A 21,635-nucleotide genomic window follows, 5' to 3' on the forward strand; every position below is an offset into this window, starting at 1 on the left:
GGTGACCAGAGAGCAAGTGTGAAAAATCGGGACGGGGTGGAGGGTAATAGGAGCCTATATAAGAAAAAGGCCCAAAAATCGGGACTGTCCCTATAAAAAAATCGGGACATCTGGTCACCCTAGTCCAGCATATCAGACCCAAACAGCAACCTGGAGTGTGTCCAGCAGGGGAGCTTTCCCAGGCCTGAAACACCCTTGTCTTCCAAGACCAGAAAAGTAAGAATCTTTGCTCCTAGAGGGACTAAACCCAAAATGAGCCAACGTAAGTTGTAAGATAATTTCAAGCTAACAAATGTACTGTATCAATGAGGAACATCTAAGTCTACTTATTAGTCACTTAGAAGTAAACACCTACATTCTCCTGAAGTCACATTTTAGCATTTAAATAAAAACACCCACTATTGAATATTTAGGTGTTTTACTATTGCCTGAATGCAAAATGCTCTTAAGAGGGATTTACTTCATTCAACATAAAGTATAAGCTATATACCTTTGCTTAGTGTACTGCTTCAAATTTAAGAATTTCCATTTACGGTATCTGATGCTGATAAAGACTGAAAACAGTTGATGCAATAGTCAATTAATCTTATTTTAACGGCTGCACTTAAACTTAACCTTTGCTCAGTATGGTGAAGACTTTCACTATTGTATTGAATGCATATAATGCATTTGTTATTAGACAACGCCTGCCTGTTGGCGATACTTGACAGTCATGTAGAATGTCTAGTTTGAAATGAAGAGTTTAAGCAAAGGCTGCCCATTCATCTAATAGTGGGAGAGAATTCTTTGTACACCTCAGTGAATCCAGCAGCAGTTAAGTAGTGGATTAAGGTTTTAGTACTGCACTCCTGATGTCAAGAGGAAATAAAACACTGCTGGTGATTCTTTAACTAGTTCAATATGTGGTAACGTTACTAACATGTCAACTTGTAGTTGGGGACACTAAGGTACCTAGACATCACTCCAAGATGCATTGTCTTCCGGGAGATGTGTTAACAGATCACTTTAGGCTGCGCTGATTGACCAGCCAAGCTAAGGGAACTTGTAGAACATCTGAAAGGAGGAAACAGGAAGTTGAACCAGACCAGTCACACAAATTTATGATGGTAGGTAAACTATTTTATCAGTACACTAGAACAAGGAATGTAAAATCCTCACTCCCAAAGCAGGAAAGAAAACCCACTCTTGCCAGGATGTACTAAGTCTAATTTCTTCAGTATTTCAATTTTCATATAAGAAAAAGCAAGTTTCTAGCCTTTGATTCCCAGTGAGAATGGATGCGTGGTTGTCCTGATTCTGCAAAAAGACTGCTCTCCTGTGTCTCTGCTGCTCCTCTGAGCTTTGCTAAGCCACAGCTTGAAATTCAGATTCTGGTCAGTTTCACAGCCACAATTCACCAGAGATTTCTGCAGTATTAACAGAAGTAGTAAAGAAAATCCTGTCAGCCTGGTCATTAAAGACTTGACTTAGATACACAGGAAGTAGATCTGTTGAAGATACATTTTTATGCCATCTCTTTACAGACCAAAACTGAACACCTGCTAGTGCTTTATAATTGTGTAAAAGCCTCCCTGGTTTCTCTTTCTGGTAGTCTAAAATGCTTTATACTTACTGCTGAAATATCACCCAAATATCTCACAGGAGAAATGTATAAGGTATCCCATCCTAGTATCCTGGTATTAAAGAATCAGCACACATGAAAAGCACACTCAGCCAAGTTGTTTTAAAACTAAACATTCCCAAATCATAATTTTAATTAATAAGCCTCACATTGTTGGATACTATTCATAATAATTATTCTATCTTCATAGAAATAAAATTATGGGAAAGAATGAAATGACAATTAAGTTCTCTAGAAGTGCTTAAAGAAGAAGAGTTCATACACCATTCTGTTTGAATTCAAATATCTAATGCACACTTCTATACCCACTCAACTTTGCAGTCTATAGAATTAAGTATCTAAACTGAGCAGAAGTCTTTGCAAATTTGCATTATAAAAACTTCCGTATAGTTTAAATTTTACTAATACACCTCCAAATTACTACAGTATTTCAGCATAACATCTTGATAGCTTCTGCTCTACTGCTGGAACTCAGACCCACAATATGGAATTCTCGTTACAATAAATTTCATAGATAAAAAGCAAGATGTTTTTACTATCATAAAACTTGATTATTAAATGGTTACTTGAGTAGTGAAATTATGTCCAAGATACTTTACATAAGAACAGCCATACTGGGTCAGACCAAAGGTCCATCTAGCCCAGTATCCTGTCTTCCAACAGTGGCCAATGCCAGGTGCCCCAGAGGGTGTGACCCTAACAGGTAATGATCAAGTGATCTCTCTCCTGCCATCCATCTCCACCCTCTAACAAACAGAGGCAAGGGACACCATTCCTTACCCATCCTGGCTAATAGCCATTAGTGAACTTAACCTCCATGAATTTATCCAGTTCTCTTTTAAACCCGGTTATAGTCCTAGCCTTCACAACCTCCTCAGGCAAGGAGTTCCACAAGTTGACTGTGCACTCAGTGAAGAAGAACTTCCTTTTATTTGTTTTAAACCTGCTGTCCATTAATTTCATTTGGTGGCCCCTAGTTCTTGTATTATGGGAATAAGTAAACAACAATTTTTCCTTATCTACTTTCTCCACATCAATCATGATTTTATATACCTCCATCATATCCCACCCTTAGTCTCCTCTTTGCCAAGCTGAAAAGTCCTAGCCTCTAATCTCTCCTCATATGCGACCCATTCCAAACTCCTAATCATTTTAGTTGCCCTTCTCTGAACCTTTTCTAGTGCCAGTATATCTTTTTTCAAATGAGACCACCACATCTGTAGGCAGTATTCAAGATGCGGGCATACCATCAATTTATATAAGGGCATTAATATATTCTCCCTAACATCCTGTCTGCTTTTTTGACTGCCTCTGCACACTGCGTGGACGTCTTCAGAGACCTATCCACGATGACTCCAAGATCTTTTTCCTGATTTGTTGTAGCTAAATTAGCCCCCTCTCATATTGTATGTATAGTTGGGGTTATTTTTTCCCCATGTGAATTACTTTACATTTATCCACAATAAATCTCATTTGACATTTTGTTGTCCAATCACTTAGTTTTGTGAGATTTTTGAAGTTCTTCACAGACTGCTTTGGTCTTAACTATCTGCAAATTTTGCCACTTCACTGTTTACCCCTTTCTCCAGATCATTTATGAATAAGTTGAATAGGATTGGTCCTAGGACTGACCCTTGGGGAACACCACTAGTTACCTCTCTCCATTCTGAAAATTTACCATTTATTCTTACCCTTTGTTCTGTCTTTTAACCAGTTCTCAATCCATGAAAGGACCTTTCCTTTTATCCCATGACAACTTAATTTACGTAAGAGACTTTGGTGAGGGACCTTGTCAAAGGCTTTCTGGAAATCTATTAATTTATCAGGTAAAAGCTTTTATTACATGCATAATCTAAAATGGACCACTAGAGTATGGTCCAAGAATATTATTGTAAAAGCTGTAAGTTTCATATGCAGTTGCCCAACTTTCAAAAATCTTTGCTTTGAAGAACAGGAATATTCTAGTAAGGCTTCTTAAGCAATGAGTGCTTATCACAATGTATTGCTATCTTGATGTTATTTGCCTGGGAAATCTTTAGTTATTTTGATCAAGCTTGTCATGGAGAAACAGTGATAAGTCTGCTAAATGGAAATATTTATTCTCCACTAAATATACAAGTAACCCTAAATGATGGCTCTATTAGTCATTGCTTCTTACTTTCTAGAACTCCAGAATTAGTATAGTCCAACAAAGAGCTTATGTAATTCAGGGTTCAAAGACGTGCAGGAAGTATCTTCAGAATAACCCAGTAGGTTTTCCCACAAACCACTCAGGATACATTTACACTGCAGCTAGGCAGGGTGATTCCCAGAGTATCTATTGGGTTTCCGGGAAACGGGGCGGGCAAAGCCCGCCCCATGCTAACGGAACCCCCCCCCAGCCTAAGGGGAGCTTCCACAGGGCCTCAGAAACCCACTAATTGCGGGGGACAACTAATAAAAGAACAGGGACAGGGGTGCGGTCAAAGGGTCATAAGAAGGGAGCCTGACGGGGACACCGAGCAGAGAACCCCGGACAGCGCCCACTGCTCCTCGAAGACGTCAAGGGAGCCAGCGGATGCTGCCCAGAGGAACTCCGCCCGGAGACGTGAACGGACTAAGGATCGGAAACAAGCCCCACAGTCGCAGGAGTCTCCATTGGCCAACCGCCTCTCCCTGGTCATGTAGATGGCCATTTTTGCCAGGGCGAGGAGGAGGTTGACCAGGAGGTCCCGTGACTTTGTGGGGCCACGGATAGGGAGTGCGTGGAGAAGGAGGTGAGGGGGAAAAGTGCAGCCAGAAACGCAACAGGATGTTGGTGAGGAGCCGGTATAGGGGCTGCAGCCTGGCGCACTCTACGTAAACGTGCGCCAGGGTCTCCCTCACGCCGCAGAAGGGGCAGGTGTCTGGGACAGGGGTAAACCGCGCCAAGTTCCCAGAGTAGGCAGGCAGACTCCTACAAGCTCTGCTCAAGCTAGAACACTAAAAATAGCAGTGCAGACATTGCAGTACTGGGTGGCTAGTCCAAACCATCACCAAGTCACCCAAGTTTGCCAGCCACTGTCCACTATTTTTAGCATGTTAGCTGGACCTGAGCTAGTACATGTCTGTCTACCCAAACAGGGAATTACAATTCCCAGCTGCAGTGCAGACTTACATGAACATGTACCTTTTGGGGGCATTACAGATTAATAGAACTGTTACACTTAATGCCTAGGCCTATCTAAAAATGCTGAAAATATAAGCTTCATTTTTCCAAATTCAAATCTCATGTATGGATGTATTGCAACATCATGTTTGCTTTTTTGACTGCCACTGCACACTACGTGGACCTCTTCAGAGAGCTATCCGCAATGAATCCAAGATCTTTTTCCTGATTAGTTGTAGCTAAATTAGTCCCCATCATATTGTATGTATAGTTGAGGTTATTTTTCCCCAATGTGAATTACTTTACATTTATCCACATTAAATTTCATTTGCTATTTTGTTGTCCAATCACTTAGTTTTGTGAGATCTTTTTGAAGTTCTTCACAGTCTGCTTTGGTCTTAACTATCTTGAGCAGTTGAGTATCAGTAGACAAGTTCTCATAAGTAACTCTACAATAAATTAGTGCAGATACAATGGGAAGAAAGCATATGAATCAATATATTTATACTTTGAACTTACAATGGATGTAATTAAGAATAATTGTAAAAGAGCAACATCACAATACTCTACACAATACTCTACATACTCTGTACACATTAAGTCCATCTGCCACAGGAGTCTGAACTCACTATTTACTCTCAATGATCGATATTCTCAAGTATATACACTTCAATATCCAAACGCAGAAAGAATAATGGTACATTTATTCAGTTAAATTCAGGTTAAGATCTCTAGTAGTACTTTTTATATTAACTACTATTAGGAAAATAAGACACTGAACAGTAAAGTTGTAATTAGATACCCATTTCTCCAGGGAGAGAAAAGCCTTCCTTTCCCCTTAAATATTGTGATTTATCAACAGAAGCTAAAGCCCACAGAGACTAACTCCAAAGAGCCCTAACACCACCATACCCCCCCACCCCCGTTGACAAAATATGGTGGTACGAAAACTTTATAGATGGTTGTTACTGACGCAGAATCCAGTATTGCTGGGGAAAGCGGTGTTCAGCTACATAATTTTGAAGTGATGCTGCGACAAGTGGTCTAAAGGTAACTGTGCCACTACAGTCCTTTATTTTAAGTCTCTTTAAATAAGATCACCTATCTGGTTTGAAACTGACTTTCCCGGCATATACTGCCCACGCACCAGTTAAAGGACTGAATATTAGAACGAGAGACCAGGCTCTTCAATCTTACACCTCCTAGTTCGCTTCCACCAGGCCAAGCAATAGGCAAGTTAAGAACTACGTCCCCCCGCTTCGGAGCTCTAAGGGAGGCTGCCGAGGTGGAATACGGGCGGCCTCTGTAGCTACCTGTTTGTCTCTTATCAGACTTGCAGAGCGGCGGGCGAAGACACTTCACAGACCTGGTGCATCACCCGTGGTGCTTCACAAACAAGGGGCAAGCGCCAAGCGCGGTTCCCACCGACTGGAGCAGCTGAGCCAACCCGCGAGTCCGCCGCGGCAGCTCTGCCTGGGCGGTTTCACACGCTCGCTTCTGGGTGAAGGCACGGCCGGGAGGAGGGGGGAGGAGGATTTGACAGCCCCACTGGCACCTCGTACCTCCGTCCGCCCCGAGGGCGCCCCCCCGAACGCCCCCAGCCCCTCATGCCGGAGGCAGCCGAGCCCCCGACCCTCGCCCGCCGCCTCACCTCGCTTGCTGGGCCGCCCAACTGCCCCGTCCCCGGTGCTCCCCCGCTTCCCCTTGTGCGGCTTGGCCCCGGCAGGCTGGCCGGGCTCGGAGTCCCCAGCGGGGCGATGGCGGTGGTGATGGTGCCGCTCCTGCTGCAGAGGTCCCTGCGGTAGGCTGAGGGGAGAGAAGGTGAAGACCCCCGCGGCTGCGGGCGGGGGCAGGCCGGGCAGGGCGGCCGGGGGCATTGGCTCCGCCGGGCTGGGCCCCACCAGGAGCGGCTGGCTCAGCCTGGCCCGCTTGCCGCCGACAGCCTCGCCAGCTAGTCCCCGCCGCCTCCTGCCGCCACCCCGGGGCCGGCCAGGTCGGTCCCCCGAGGGTAGCGGGGGTGACTCCTCTGGGCCCCGGGATACGGCGCGCACCGCAGCGACCTGCGCAGCCATTTCACAGTCTCCCTCACACACATTTAAATGGCCCGAGCGCCAGCAGCCAACGCGCAGGCGCCGCGTGATGTCTCATGGGAACTGTAGTTCCAGCTGCAACATCGGGCCCCCAAGTCCTAATCTCCAAGCGCATGCGTAAACGCAGAGCCTGCTGGGGAAATGGTTTGTGTTGGGCTTCCAGGAGAGAGAAGCGTGCGGCGAGTCACGCAGGCTGACCCAGTCACGTGGGCTCCTGGGGAGCCCAACGGTCATAACGGCCCAAACAGCGGAAAGAGGTGAGGCGCGTGCCCCGCCCACGCAGCTGTGATGTAGTCCTGGCCCCAGAGTATCCGCTCCCCTTCAGAGCCGGCCCGCCTTGGCCCCGCCTATTCCTCCGGCCTGGCCTCCGCGCCTCCAACCCCACCCCTTCCCCTCAGGCCTAACCCAGCCCGCCCTCCTCGGAACCGCCCGGCCCGTCCGTCCATCCATCCCTCTCCCAGCCAGCCCCGCCCCCCCACACACACACTGGCGCGAGCCCGAGGGGCGCTGCGCTCCGAGCCCCCCTTGCAAGGGCCAGGCCCGTTCCAGTCAATGGAGGTGACAGTGAAGCAGGGAGGGTGGGAACGGGTCCCAGCGCGCTTTGAACGAAGCTGAGCTGCAGGGCGAAGCGGTGCGTGTACACAGCGCTGGCCGGGGACAGGCGTGTCCAAGGACCCGTCAGCCCGCCAGGGTTGGAGTTGATCCCCGGTTCCGTTTGTGGTCTGGTTATCGCTGAACGGGCGGCAGCCCGGTGCGTGCAGCCTGAGGACACTGGCGGCTCTTCAGTCGCGGGGTTTCCAGCTCGCCTCACGCCGTGATTCCCTTCGCCTGAGCTTGCCCGTGGCGCCCCTGCCCGTTTAATGTCAAAACCGCCTCTGGCCTTTAGCTTGAGTCCCCAGCTTAAACTTGCAGAAACTACTTTATTTACCCAAACGAATAGCTCAAAGACTGATATACTAGGTCACCAGCCGGCTGTTCAGTGAATCGCTAGAGGGGGCTCAAGAGTTTCCGCACATTAGAAAAGGCTTTAATCTAATTTAAATTACTGGAAGTGCAGCGAGGAAACCAAGAGGCGAGCAGAACACCCACACGTTTATCTTACCCAGTGCAACCACACAGCTGCTTAAGAGGAAAAAAAAAAAAGGTGTTTATTTGATGCTATACACGATCTTTCTCTGCTACTCAAAATAATAAATGTGCCTTGAGCCCCCCTGTGCTGTGTATGCTTTACAGGTGCTGTTACCCACACACAGCCGCAAAGCAGAATACAGAGTATTGTAGAGATGCAGATCAGTTACAGTACCTTATTTGGGCCAGAGCCTGCTGAGTCTGGCAAGTCTACTGTAACTTTGTCAAGGCATTTTAATTGTATTGTAAACTCACTGGGATAGAAACTCCCCCTTTGTCTCTCATACAGTGGTAGGCATGCTAGCAGCATTTAAAATCACAAAGTGGTGATTATCTCACTTATGTACATGAGTCTGTTATGTTATGAAGAGCATGGGAATCCAGAACATAGTTAAAAGAGAACAGATAGTCTCCTGCCCTGTCAGTCTAACTTTGTGCCTCAGCTGGTTAAAACATACAAGAAATGTTGTTTTGGCCATATCACCCTACTTTTTGCATCCCTCCACTGGCTCCCCTCTCTCTATCACACAACAGCTTCTTGTATGCACTTTCAGGATTATTCAAAGTCTATCCCCACCCTGCCTATCATCTCTACTACCAGGGCCGGCTTTAGGCCGATTCCACCAATTCCCCTGAATCGGGCCCCGCGCCTAGTGCGAATCCCTTCCCTGGCTAGAGGTACCTTTTAAATTTTTACTCACCTGGCAGCACTTTGGGTCTTCAGCACTTCAGCAGGTCCTTCGCTTGCTCTGGGTCTTCGACGGCAGATCCTTCAGTGCCGCCAAAGACCTGGAGCGAGTGAAGGACCCACTGCCGAAGTGCCGCCAAAGACTCGGAGCACCGCCTGGTGAGTACAAGCCCCACGTGTTTGTTTGGTTTTTTTACATGTGTGTTTTTTTGTTTCTTTAAGTCATCCCTGCCAGGGCCCCATCAAAACTGTTCGAATTGGGCCCCGCACTTCCTAAAGCCGGCCCTGTCTACTACTACTACTGAGGTGTTGATTCCTGCCTCCCAGTGATGCCAGCCTCCATTGCCTTGCCTACGTGTTAAATTTTAAAGCAAGCATCTTTGTGCTTACTTCCATGTTGCCCTTTGTGCTTGGGAGGAGCTCTCTAAACTAGCTATCTCATAATCCTCTCCTTTGCCATCATGTCTGTTAAAGACTTGACAGCTATTAGGCCCATTATGCTGACCAATACTGTTTCCTTGTACTCCCTCATTTGTCTGTATCCAGCTGTTGTCTCTTGTGTTAGATTAGGGCATCTTTCATCATTGGGGGCAGGAACCATATTACTGTCTTGTGCTTGTACTGTGTCTAGCAGTGCACCATGGGGTCCTGGTCCATGACTAGGGATCCTAGGCACTAAAATAATTAAAATAACTTATATGGGAATAAGAGGAATGGTTCTATCCTTTGAACACAAATGAAAAATGAAGATTTGATTTTCTGTAAGGGCCTGTCTACATTACAGCAAAAATGAAGGGATACAATTACAAAACACTGAATATTTGTAAAATGGATGGGACTTAATTTGGTTGTATAAGCAGGCTAAAGCCTTGCAATGTCCATGACTATGTGTAACTAATTTAATTGACTCAGTTGTGTTTGTGATACAAATGAGCCCTTAATCTGTTCAGTTACTCCCATTTTTGCTTTCATGTAGATGGCGCTCCCTATCCATATGCCTTTAATACTAGTAACGGGAGTCTAGCTATTGACACTTAGGTTGCAGCGCTGGTGGAGGCTTGACACTCACCAGCGCTTTACCTGTCCTCCAGGGAATAAGGAGCTATCCCAGAATTCCTGTTCAGCCACTCTGCTCATCAGTTTGCACTCTACTGCTCTTGCCTCAGGTGACCAGCCCTTTAAATGCCCCGGGAATTTTAACAATCTCCTTCCTGTTTGCTGCAGCCAGGTGTGGAGTGCAATCAGTTAATCTTTCCAGGTGACCATGCCTCCACGTGGCAAACGAGCCCCAGCATGGAGCAATGGCGAGCTGTTGGACCTCATCAGTGCTTGGGTATCTTTGAGCAGATATCAAGGTCCTTGCTGGATAGGTGCCAATCCCAGGATAACGATGGACACTTCTGAGCAGGCTGGGGACAGGAGGAGAGTGAAGCTACTGGGATGGGGGAAGACACCCCAGAGTGACATAAAATTATACTTTCTTTTTTATTTATATAGTGCCGGCAATGGTGCAAGGCACTCTAAAGATAAGCATGCAATATTCAGTGCTCTTTAAACTCGTAAAAAAAAAATAGAAAAAATAGTATGCTAGATAAATAAACTTTATTTTGTATAGCATCTTTCATACACATAAAATGCTTCACAGATTCAATACTCCATTCACTGAGATTATGTCTGACTTCTAGTTATTACTTTGTCAATATTTTTAAAATTAAAAGGCTTGCTGTCAATTTAATTTCTCTGATTTGATATCAGATCCTTTTTGTCTTAAGGCTACTCTACTTTACACAGGGGGTCAAGCAGGCCCCAGCTGTCCCAAAATAAGAAGAGCACAAAGAGGTCTTGCAGCCTTCTTTGCTCCACTCCCTTCCATGCTTGCCCCAAACATAGGATCAGCATAAATGACAATCAAGTCACAGTACTTGGGAGTTCCCTTATCAGAAACCACTTACATCCAAACTGCCTGTGGTTGTAGCATACCCTTTCAGCTGGTAAAGGGCAAGCTCTTCCCTGTGACAAGTGTAAAGGTGCAGAACAAAGGGATACAATTTAATTCAGTGGCATTAGCACTTTGGAGACAATGAGGGAATACAGTGTGCTGATCATAAATTAGCCACATTGTTTCAGTAATTTTTGCTACCTTAGAAAATAGTTGATTTTGGGAAAAAAATGCTACAGGTACTTTTAGGGCTGTATATCCAGCATTTGATCCATAAAGCAACTTGATGTCAATGAGTTCTGTATATTCTGTTATTCATCACTGGGTTTTGCTGTGGACCAGAGACTGCATATGTGGCCCTAAAATACCTGCAGTATTTGTTGCCAAAAATCAGCTTTTTTTTTTCCTAGGAGAGAGCAAAAAATATTAATCTGACCCCATTTATTAGCAAGAAAACAAACTTTCTGATTTATGGGGAAAAAATGTTCAGGTTGGGGATTTAACTGCCAACTGTCAGCATGGAACTTTGTGTTGCATTGTTTAGGCAAGTTACAGACACCTTAAAATTTGCAGCATGAAAGCCCAAACTAAGATGCACGTACATTTTGCTTGATGTGGAATTTTTTTAGTAGATTATGCAGTGTTTACACATGCAAGTTTGGTTCCTATATGAATAGTCAGCATCTTAGTCTTCCTTTTTGGATGGAAACTTAGACAAATTATCTGATTAATTCAAATGAAAATAATCATAATGTTAATATAATCATTAAGAAAATAGATGAATTCTAAAATCTGAGAGCCTGATTCTCACTTAGAGCCTGAATCTACAAACACTTAAGCACATGCATATCTTTAATTATGACTACACATATGAGTAAAGTTATGCGTGTGCTTAAGTGATGGGAGCATCATTTTGCAGTGGTGTCACTTGGTTGATTTAATTGGGACTTACTACTGTGACAGGAGAATCAGGTCCGTTGTCATATAATAAATAAACTGTAAAGAAACTATACAAATTCTCCAAATTTTTTATCTGTTTTCAGAAACAGTTTTATAAGAAAAAAAGTTTTCTCTGAAATGTTTTTAGTTTACATTAACTGGAAGGGTCAAGCAGCTTATGTGCATTTGTGCATCCCTCTTTATACAAAAAACATTTAGGAGAGCTTGTATGCTATTCTCTGGTTGTGGACTTTATACAGCAAAGAATTTTTAGTGCTAATGTTCTGATAGCAATTCTGTAATGTGAAGAGCATGTGCAACATGTCAGAGGGATATGGCAAATCTGCAGTATTGGAAACCACATGCATCTGTAAAGTTGAATTAAATATTCCAAGATGGTGGAGGATTTCTTGGTCCTTTAGGTTTTGAAAATCGATTTGTAAAGCCTGGGAGCAAAAACAAAATATTACAAGAACACAGTAAATACACTACCTATATTTTATACATTGCTCATATAATTCCATAAGAGATTTGTTTCTGAAGAGATTTGGGCTTTTATACAATATGCGGTATATTACTTTAGTCATGTTAATTGAATTTATGATATTAAACAAAGAATGATAATGTTTATATAAGACGACTCCTGCTACGCACATGTAGTTATATTAAGGCACCTCATAAGCTAGAAACCGTGTCAGGGTTTGACTTCATAAAGACTGTGGTAATATTAAGTTTACTCAGCACTAGTACTGTCAGGTCAATGATCTAATTTAATACGCTGTCTTCAACAGCATCCAATACTGGGTGCTTTTGAAGCATAAATGCATGTAATTGTGCTATATTATACTGTGGAAGGATGTTTCTTTCTGATCTCAGCTTGGGATCAGCATATGAGACATCACAATTGATAGCTCTTAATTTTAGTCTAGCTAGTGAGACTGAGGATGCCATTTTCATATGAATGTTCAAATTCTTTTTCAATCTTGAAAATCGATGTGGTTTTAAATAATATCCTGCACTTGTGAGATCCACAGATTAGCTGTAGCAACTCTTATCCTACAAATAATAGAATACAATTGTATTGTATAAGGATGTCTGCTAGCAAACAGGATAATTAAAACAAGCATATTAAGAGCATATCAATAGGATTATGCCAAACATCCTGTTGCTTTTGCTGGTCCATGAGTTACATGATATTAGGCAACAGCCACTCTCATTAGCCTTTCAATCTGGAAGAGTTAAATTGTATATTCTGTTGTCTCTTTTGCCACATTTACCTTGTGCAACATTTTGCCACAGAGCAGCCAAATGTTCATTGTATGTGCACCCTGTGTGTTGATGCACAAGTAATATTTATGTTACAGGGTTTCTGGTCTGTCTAATTTTATCTTTATATAAGGCATAAGTAGTTTATGAATAAATTATATATATATTAAAAATAAACTATTTTAAAATTATTAAGTTATAAGGTCACTTCAGCTGTAAACAAATCCATAGTCTTAATTTTTATGCATCTGCATGTGCCATAAAATTACACAGACCACCAGGCAATTGCTGCAGGGCCTGGTAAAAAGTGTTTGCAGTCATAATTAAGGCACATATTAAAATTATTTTTGCATCATACACTTACGCACCCATTTGGTGATTTATGTCACTCTCCTTGCCCTAACTAGTAGCTGGACTCTATATCTCTATCTAGTCTTTTAAAAGTCTTTGTAGTTAACATATCAAAAAGTCCAAATAGAAAGGTATGATGTGAAGAACATACCGAAGCTCAGGAAAGAGCTGGAGTGGTTTGACTGGACAGATTCTGGTGGTTTTGCCAGTGAAGATGGACTACAGATACCTGGAAACATATAAGAAAACTTTAGCAGTGGGTGGCCACTTTAACTGCCTAAAAACGTTAGATATCAGAGACAAATAAACACCTCCTCACTTCCTGTGAGGGGAGGCTATATGCAGATTGTTACTTTAACACGAGAGGTAATCTCCCTAACAAACAAGCTTTATGGGCACGCATGAATAATTAAGATGTCATAGTACAATACACTGGGCATCTTGTTTGCTCAAAGTCCGTTTGAAATTTTAAGGAATCCAAGTTTTAAAATAAGTCGTTTTAATTTCAGAGACTCAGCATGGAGTTAAAGTGACCATACAGTCTTAGTGAGAAATTCCTTATTAATGTACGAAACATGGGAGGGAGTTGCATTCCATGCAAGATCCAAGACAGAGGCAAATGTGACAGTATGCCATCTTTGCTTTTCCTTAATCCCACCCAGTCATGGGGCCAATTTAGCCTGTGGCATAATCTACTGCAGCCTTGAGTTTTCTCTAATTTGCATCCACTACAATAGTCTCCCAGGCTGGTATGCCATCTCGTAAAGGCCAAAGTACCTCAGCATTCAAGCCACCACCCCAATATCCCTCCTACTCTGGAGCTAGAATGGGGGAATGACATAGAACTGAATACTCTGATTGTATGCCACTTTGGAATACCACTGTGCTGGAGGAAATCCACAACCAATTTGTTAAGGCAGTTTTCCACCTGCTTTGTGCTACTAGAGTGATGGAAAGCAAATGGAATAGGGACCAGGATCTGGCCTAGGAGTGCCCATCATAATGGGATAACAGAGCATGTGAATGTCACACTGTCTTGGCAGCTGCAGTTAGAGAACTGTCCATCATAACTAGTGCTCAGTAAGAGAATATCCCTGTGAATGTGGAACCTGATCTTGCAGAACCTTACTTACACAAGATGTCATACTGTTTTTTATAGGATTACTTTTGGAGGAATAGTGTAGGATCAGACCCTACACCATTCCTCCAAATGGTGGCAAATGAACTGACAATATAAATACTAATAATACTCTTAATTCTGCTACAGGTAAATGCTTTGCTATTACATTAAATCAACACATTTGTTTCACAATATGTTTTTGGCTGTGACTAATTTAAAAGTAGATGGATCAGATGTTAGGATGCCTGCAGTTTTAGGTAACACTTTTTATATGACAGCACCTCAGAATGCATGGGTAAGGCTGGGCAAAACAAGCCAAAAGCGTGATTAGTTTCTATGCACAGGAACTGGGATGGCAGGCCAATGCAGATTTCATATACACTAGCAACCTTGATCTTGAGTGAGCCCATTAGCATTAATGGCTACATTGAGACATATAGATATTTAATTCATTCAGTCTCTTAAGTGCTTTGAGATGTCCAAAAGAAAGGTATTAGAGAAAAGAAACAGATTATTCATCCAGTCAGCTGGTGAGTACCCTCTGCTCCAAGCAAGAGCAATAGGAGTGAAGGAGCCTCAGCATCTTGCCGGTTCAGGTCTTAAAAGAGTAACAGATCTGTTTGCTCCATTACATACACCCACCAGACAGACAGCCTTGCTGATGATCAAGAGACTTACTCTTTTTCATGTTTCGTAAAATTTTCAAGCTCTGTAAAAAAAAAATATTGAAATTAAAGATTCTGTTGTTGAGAGAACTATTTGCATCAAGCTGGAGATCAGTGCCTACTGCAAACAATCATGCAAAACAGTATGCATATATCATGTCACAAGTGCAGAATCCTGCAGTTTCCTTTGTTTGCTGGCTTTTCTCAGCCAAAATGAAAACTTCCCAGAGTGGTACAGTTAGTGCTGTTCAAGCTATACTTTTCTCAATAACTCTTCCCTGCAGCAGACACATTGAAAGGCTAAATGAGGGCATTCCCTAGAGTAGCACCTGAGATGGGGATTGTTGGGAGTGGAGTCTGTCCCTTAACTGGGAGTTGAGGCCCTAGGTAAGCAGCTTTTCTGAGAAGAGTTGGCATGGTACATGGAAAACTGATCGCAGTTAGGCAGCCAGTTACATAGCTTGACAGAGATTGCTTTTGTTCCTGTTGTGCAACTGTGTATCTTTTCTTCTTTCCTGCAGCTCTGTTTGCAGTGTCACCACAGAATATACTGCCTAAATGCATTCTCTTGCCATAAATACAAGAAGTCTCAAACCCAGGCCTCTTTTCTCCTGTCATCTACATGAGGTAAGTGATAAGAAAATAACAGCTGCTGCAGCTAGAAAGCTTGAGCTGTCTTTCCTCCCCTTTTTCTCTCTCAGATATCTTTACCTTACTCCTCCTGAAGCATTTCACAGACTCTTTTGATGACTCTTCAGAAGCTTTATTTCCCGACTCCCCAGGGTTGCTAGTGGAAGTCCTCACAGTAGGCTGCAGACCTCGGGAAACAACACACAGCAAAACATTTCCAGAAGATCACATGCACATCCTCCTGCTTCATTTCTAAGCATTCTGTGTGTTATATTTACAGTCTTTATGCAATTCTTGAAATTGGTGTTTTTAAATTTTTTTTTTTTGCCATTTTGTTTGTAATCTGCCGAGCAAGTCTCCTACTTGCAATTTTTTTTACATCCATTATATTCTCCTAAGGAAGTAGTGGAACCACCATCATGTGGGATATTTAAAGGTAGACCAAGGATATACTGTGAAATACAACTAGCGAGGAGTGGGGGACAGGGAATGATTAGAGAGGAACTCCAAGTCTCTTCCATCTCTGATTTCTGGAATCCTCTTTATTCAGTTAGCTACAGGTTTTTCAGAGAGGAGATTTTATTTGCTTGGAAACCTGGTCTTGTTTCCTTCAGTTAATCCTTTAACTGAAATTATTGTGCTAAATCTCTATTACAAGTGAAGACATTGCTACTTACTCTCCTCATCTGCAAGAAAGAATGACTCAGGGGTTCTTTCTGGAAGTGGAGGAGGGGAGGAAGAGCGATCCCGGTGTTTCTCTGAGATATCAAGCGTGACACAAGCAAGGAAAACAAAACAATACAGTTTATTAGTATTTTAAAATCCTTTGTGATACTTTCAGACTGGTCAATTTGGGTATGACCCATAACAACTTAAGAGGCATTGAAATGTAATCAAGACAAGGTACTTGTGTGTGAATTTCAAAGAGATGTACTAGACATGGGGTTCTCAAACTGGGAGTCGGGACCCATTAGGGGGTCACAAGGCTATTACACGGGGGGGGGGTCACAAGCTGTGAGCCTCCACCCCATACCCCGTTTTGCCTCCAGCATTTATAATGGTGTTTATAAATTAAAAACACTTTTTAATATATTTAAGGGGGTTGTGGTCAGAGGCTTGCTATGTGAAAGGGGTCACCAGTACAAAAGTTTGAGAACCACAGTACTAGACCAGCAATCATTAACCTATTTATTTGTAGTAATAGAAATCAAGGATAGATGCTAAGTGTATTTGTCTGTGTTTATCTGTATCTTCATAGAAATTTAACAATAGAACCAGATTAGTTTGTAGATGCTAATTCCCTTTCATGTCTTAATTGCATTATATTTGGCATGCAGATGGTTCAGTAAACCTTAAGATCAAAGATGCAAGATGATGCAGGAAACTAATACTATTTACATTGTCTTCAGCTTAACTATCTAAGCTATAATTAATTACTGGCTAATTGTCTTATGTGAATGAATGCAACTGGTTTGCCATTATAAATGCTTAGGAAATAAATTAGTTTCAGAGCAAAAGTCTGCACTGCCTATTCTTCATTGGGGAAGGTCTTGCTGTGACAATTGCTGTGAGGAGGCTTATCGGCTTGCTAGAGAACTATAAAGGAAGCTTCAGGCCTGATCCTTTTCATCTCAGTTCTGCTTAAACTTTAACAGGGAAGGTTTAAGCTGTAAAACAGATTTCCAGGGAATTCTCATGGAAGAGCTTCAGCAGATGCTACACCTGGATTGCCTGCCTATTGAATTATAACCTTTTAAATTTATTCCAGAAAGACTTTTACAAATAAGTAGTCTCACCTTCTCTGCTATGCAACTGACCTAAGGACTTGTATGTATATTGATCTTTTAACCTTTTGCATCTCTTTTCTTTTTATTATGAAGCCTTTAGTTTTAGTTACAAAAAGGTTGGCATCAGCATGATTATTAGGTAAGATCTGAGACTCTCATTGATCTGGGAATCAAATCTGGTCCTTTGGAACTGGTGAACCTCACATAATGGTGAATCAGGTTTTCAGTAACCACTCACTCACTATATTAGACTTATCTGTCTGGATGGAAGTCAAGGGCTAGAATGCTTAAAAGGACTGTATTTGGCTTCTCGGTGACCAGTGTGGTATTACAGAAACTGTTTTGTTACCGGATTGGTGAATCTAATTATAGAATAAATCACCAGTTTTGATGATTGTGTGCCCTTATTCCTTGCAGTCTGCCTTGAATGTAGCTTTCTCAGTGTGGCTCATCCAGCACAGTTTCCATATCAGCTTGCTGAGCTGGATTGGGCTTACATTCCCTATGGTGACCACAGTAATGCAATCAGTATGAATGGCAGAGAATGTTCCCAAGGCAATAAACTGTCTGAGAAGGAAACAATGACAACTTGTTTGCCTGATAAGACTGAAAGAAACATTAGCACAAAAGGATACCAGATGATTCAGGGACTGATTAGGAGATATAAAAACTAGCACTATCTTGGTTGATGCACTAGTTCGTCATGTGTACAACAAAGCTGATCCTCTCAGCATGGAGCCTAGGGACTTTAACAAAGTGCAGTTTGGTACAGTTACAGTACACTACTGAGTTTACTACCAAACAGACAGGTATCTCAACGGACTCAGTGAAGCAAGGTCAAGATAAACTGTACCTGATCTGGAGCTCTGGAGCTTCACACTCTGGAAACAAACAGAAAGGGAAAATACTTGAAATTCCAAAAGCCAAATGTAAATCTTTATGTTGTGAGCAAGTAGGCAATGAACAGGAAGTGATGTTACAAGCTCTGAAACACCCACATACATACACCAGCTACTAATGTAATGGAAGATGAGTCCTACACTTCTTATATTCTTGTTATTAATTGAATCTGTGTTTCAGAGGAAGGATGATTTTGTGATTAAGACACTGGCTGGGGAGTTCAATTCATCATTCTTCTGCAGTCTCCCTGTGTGACCCTAGGCAAGTCACTAACTCTGTCGGTCTCTGTTCCTCATCTCTAAAATGGGGGCAACAATATTTTCCCATCTCATATGGGAACTGAGAGAATAAATTCATTCATGTTTGGGAGGGACTCAAGCCTTGTCTACACTTCAAACCTAGGTTGACATAGCTATAGCACTTGGGTGGGAAAAATCCGCATGCCCGAGCACCATAGCTATGCAGACCTAACCCCCAGTGTAGATGCAGCGAGGTCGATGGAAGAATGCTTCCATTGACATAGCTACCGTTGCACGGAGAGATGGAATTCCTACAGCAATGGAAAAAACTCTTCTGCCTCTGTAGCACCCGTGCCTCAGATGCAACTGTGAAGGGGACCCATGGGTGGTAGCTGGAGCCCCCCCTTCAGAGAGGCTAGCCCCTGGCTCAGACCCTTCCACCCCACCCCCTGCGGCCAGAGCCCTGAGACTCCTGACCTCCTCTGTGGACAGGGAAACCCACACACATTGGCCGAGGAAACCCGAGGCTGGTCGAAGCCCCGAGGCCTCCCCCACACCTGCCTGGAGGTGCCCGGGCCAGCTGCAGCTGCTCCGCGCCTCCCCTCCCCAGACCCCAAGCCATCCAGGGAAAAGCATCTCTTCCCGAAGACGCTTTTGATATGACCCATGCAGGTTCCGGGGTGGCTGAGGAGGTGGTATTTGCTACTCAACTTCCTGGGTTCATCAGAGAGTCCAGGGAGATTACTGATGAACCCGAGAAACTTAATAGCACATACTCCTCAGCCGCCCCAGAATCTTTATTATGCACGGGGCATAATAAAGCAAAAACTTTGCTGCCAAAGTCTCCCCAGGCATATTATACCCACCACCTTTGAGGGGACCCCATAAATACCAATACAGATATAAAACTGGCGGCTCAGGTCACTTACGGTAATTAAATATCCTAGAGCACTTTTCACAAGGGGGTTAATTAATAGTACAGCCCTAGTCAAATGTCATCACATTCCACCTTCCTAAAATTCCCCCTGCAGTTTCAGAGAAGTTATTCTTCACTTGGCTACTATGCCACCCCAGAATTAGCTGCATTTCAGGAGTGAGTTAGTGACACCCATGTAGACACTTGAGGTGTGTGTTTATCTCAAGTTAGCTAACTCAAGATTAAGTCCTAGTGAAGACTAGGGAAATTGGTTGTTTTAACACAAGTTAACAGGTTAAAGTAAATCCTAGGCTCCCCAGTTGTCTTTACCTTGACTTGTGAACTCACGTGAAAACTACAAGCTACTTCACCTTGTGTTATCTAACTCGAGTTAAAAACACACCTTTTTTCCTAGTGAAGATGTACTCTTATAGAGCGCTTTGGGATCCTGCAGGAAGAATGGTGCTGTCTAAATGAACACTGTTATTTTTAATAGGATAGGCAGGTTCATCATTATTTATGCTTGTAATACAAAAGGACAATCTCCAAATATTTGTTAGTAACTAAGTTTCCTCATTTCCTTATATTCCTTGTTTGCCACTTCACATCTATTGCATTACAGGATGCTGCTAGGTATATTTTTAAACATTTTCCAATGTTAGCTACATTAATATAGGATCCCAGTTCATTGCTTTCATTCTGATGGGATGGCAACACAGTGACTGAGTGACTCATGTCTCTCTCTGCACTATTTCCTGTCCCCATCCCCAGTGAAACTCTGGAATGTATTTTGGCTGTTATGGTTGTAGACATTCGTGTGGGGGCTAGTGGCACTTCTGTTTTCTCTTAAACCACATTGGCTACTACCCTAATAGTCTGTCTTGACAGTCTCAACTGAGATCACGTCTGAAGATTGAACTCTGAATCTGAAATCTGCAGGAGTTTAAGAAAAGCACATGCCATCCAGACTGGTGTATTTCTTGCAGAAGCAGGGAGCATTACATGGGGATCTGCATAGCAAAATTGCAGGAGAAGAGATAAAAATATCACTTTAGTTACCTTACTTGGCCTCAGTCTTACTGAGTCATCAAATAGCTTTGGCTGAGATACCCCACTCCACTCTGAAGAGGTTCCAATGTTTATATTTCTTGGTACAGGTTGGTGGTTTGATGTTGCCAGTGGAGGTTGACCTGGAAATAATTAAATACAAGAGAGATTTTTTTCACTTCCTGGGTAGCCCAAGTAATTCATTGTTGGATGCTGTGATTCAAGCATTGAGCAAATCATCAGAACTGTCACCTCAGCACTTCTTAAATTACCACTTCAATATTTGCACTTACCAGTTTCATTGGCCACAATAAAGGACTCTGGGGTTCGCTCAGGCAGAGGGGGAGGAACATCATCGTCTGGGTCTGGAGAAGCTTCTAATTAAATAGATATGGATAATTATTTGGATTTCTTTGGACAGTCCTATCCTTACCACAGTACACAGCTAAGAAGGGTCCCTACAAAATTGTGCAGCCTTGAGAACTGACTCACCCAAGTCATTTAGTCCACATCAAACATCTAATATAAACCGATTGTTGACAATCCATCTTCCACCAAGAAAAAAAATCATCCCCATTTTCCCAGGCTTTGAGGGATACCCCCATAAGCAATCCACAGAGCTTGAAACCCATCCATCTGGAGCCCTGGCTGCTGTTATCCAACCAGGCACCATAGATTGTGATCAAAATCTTCTGAAACTTTATTTTTAAAAATCTAGGTATATTCCAATATGATTTCCACTTGCTCTAGAAAATTATAAAACTGTGTGCCTGCTTCCACCTGTGTCAGCAGCAGAAAACCCATTGTGGAGCAGGATCAGTTCCTATGCATGTTAACCTGCATAAACTTAAAATTAACATTGTTACTACTAGGTGGCAGTTGTGTTGGTAGTTACTCCAACCTAAACTCCAGGATAACACCTTCAGTCAGGGATTAGGGGTCTGAAATCCCACAGAAAGCTTGAGAATTTCCAATGATGGAGGGACCTCAGAGCACTTTTGACATTTGGGTCCTAAAGAGCCTGAATGGAGCAAAGATGGTTTTAGTTTTTATACCACACCTACAGCAATTCCAAAGTAACTGACAAATATTGCACTGATACCATTGACTTGGACATGAAGAGAACAATCCTGTACCCAGTGGAGTAAACTTTATGTGGGCAGAATGTAACTTTGCAGGCTT

At 42.8% G+C, this 21,635-nt stretch overlaps 3 protein-coding genes across 11 annotated transcripts in view; 1 reads left to right on the forward strand and 2 right to left on the reverse strand.

Annotated features, from left to right (window-relative positions):
- RSBN1 (round spermatid basic protein 1) overlaps positions 1 to 7,165 on the reverse strand; it is a 43,069-nt gene extending 35,904 nt beyond the window's left edge. The window contains exon 1 of one of the 3 annotated variants that reach the window (XM_039536284.1): positions 6,400 to 7,165. In XM_039536284.1, the coding sequence (XP_039392218.1) occupies positions 6,400 to 6,820 (421 nt within the window). In that variant the 5' untranslated portion in view covers positions 6,821 to 7,165. Of the gene's footprint in view, positions 1 to 919; positions 943 to 6,061; positions 6,209 to 6,399 lie in introns of those variants that run through there. The other 2 variants (XM_039536285.1, XM_039536286.1) reach the window with 2 other exon arrangements.
- The window catches only part of LOC120404206 (triggering receptor expressed on myeloid cells 2-like), a 47,093-nt gene continuing 32,409 nt past the window's right edge, over positions 6,952 to 21,635 (forward strand). For 2 of the 5 annotated variants that reach the window (XM_039536292.1, XM_039536291.1), the window contains exons 1-2: positions 6,952 to 7,095; positions 15,456 to 15,561. The gene's annotated coding sequence lies outside the window, so the exon portion shown is untranslated. Of the gene's footprint in view, positions 7,096 to 7,533; positions 7,983 to 15,455; positions 15,562 to 21,635 lie in introns of those variants that run through there. The other 3 variants (XM_039536289.1, XM_039536293.1, XM_039536290.1) reach the window with 2 other exon arrangements.
- The window catches only part of PTPN22 (protein tyrosine phosphatase non-receptor type 22), a 30,323-nt gene continuing 19,502 nt past the window's right edge, over positions 10,815 to 21,635 (reverse strand). For 2 of the 3 annotated variants that reach the window (XM_039536283.1, XM_039536281.1), the window contains 8 exons: positions 20,747 to 20,830; positions 20,466 to 20,596; positions 18,205 to 18,232; positions 16,242 to 16,322; positions 15,646 to 15,761; positions 14,948 to 14,978; positions 13,301 to 13,378; positions 10,815 to 11,978 (listed from right to left, as the gene is read on the reverse strand). In XM_039536283.1, the coding sequence (XP_039392217.1) occupies positions 11,914 to 11,978; positions 13,301 to 13,378; positions 14,948 to 14,978; positions 15,646 to 15,761; positions 16,242 to 16,322; positions 18,205 to 18,232; positions 20,466 to 20,596; positions 20,747 to 20,830 (614 nt within the window). In that variant the 3' untranslated portion in view covers positions 10,815 to 11,913. The remainder of the gene's footprint in view (positions 11,979 to 13,300; positions 13,379 to 14,947; positions 14,979 to 15,645; positions 15,762 to 16,241; positions 16,323 to 18,204; positions 18,233 to 20,465; positions 20,597 to 20,746; positions 20,831 to 21,635) is intronic. The other variant, XM_039536282.1, reaches the window with a different exon arrangement.

This window comes from Mauremys reevesii, linkage group 4 (assembly GCF_016161935.1).
Source record: "Mauremys reevesii isolate NIE-2019 linkage group 4, ASM1616193v1, whole genome shotgun sequence".
NCBI classification, from domain to species: domain Eukaryota; kingdom Metazoa; phylum Chordata; order Testudines; family Geoemydidae; genus Mauremys; species Mauremys reevesii.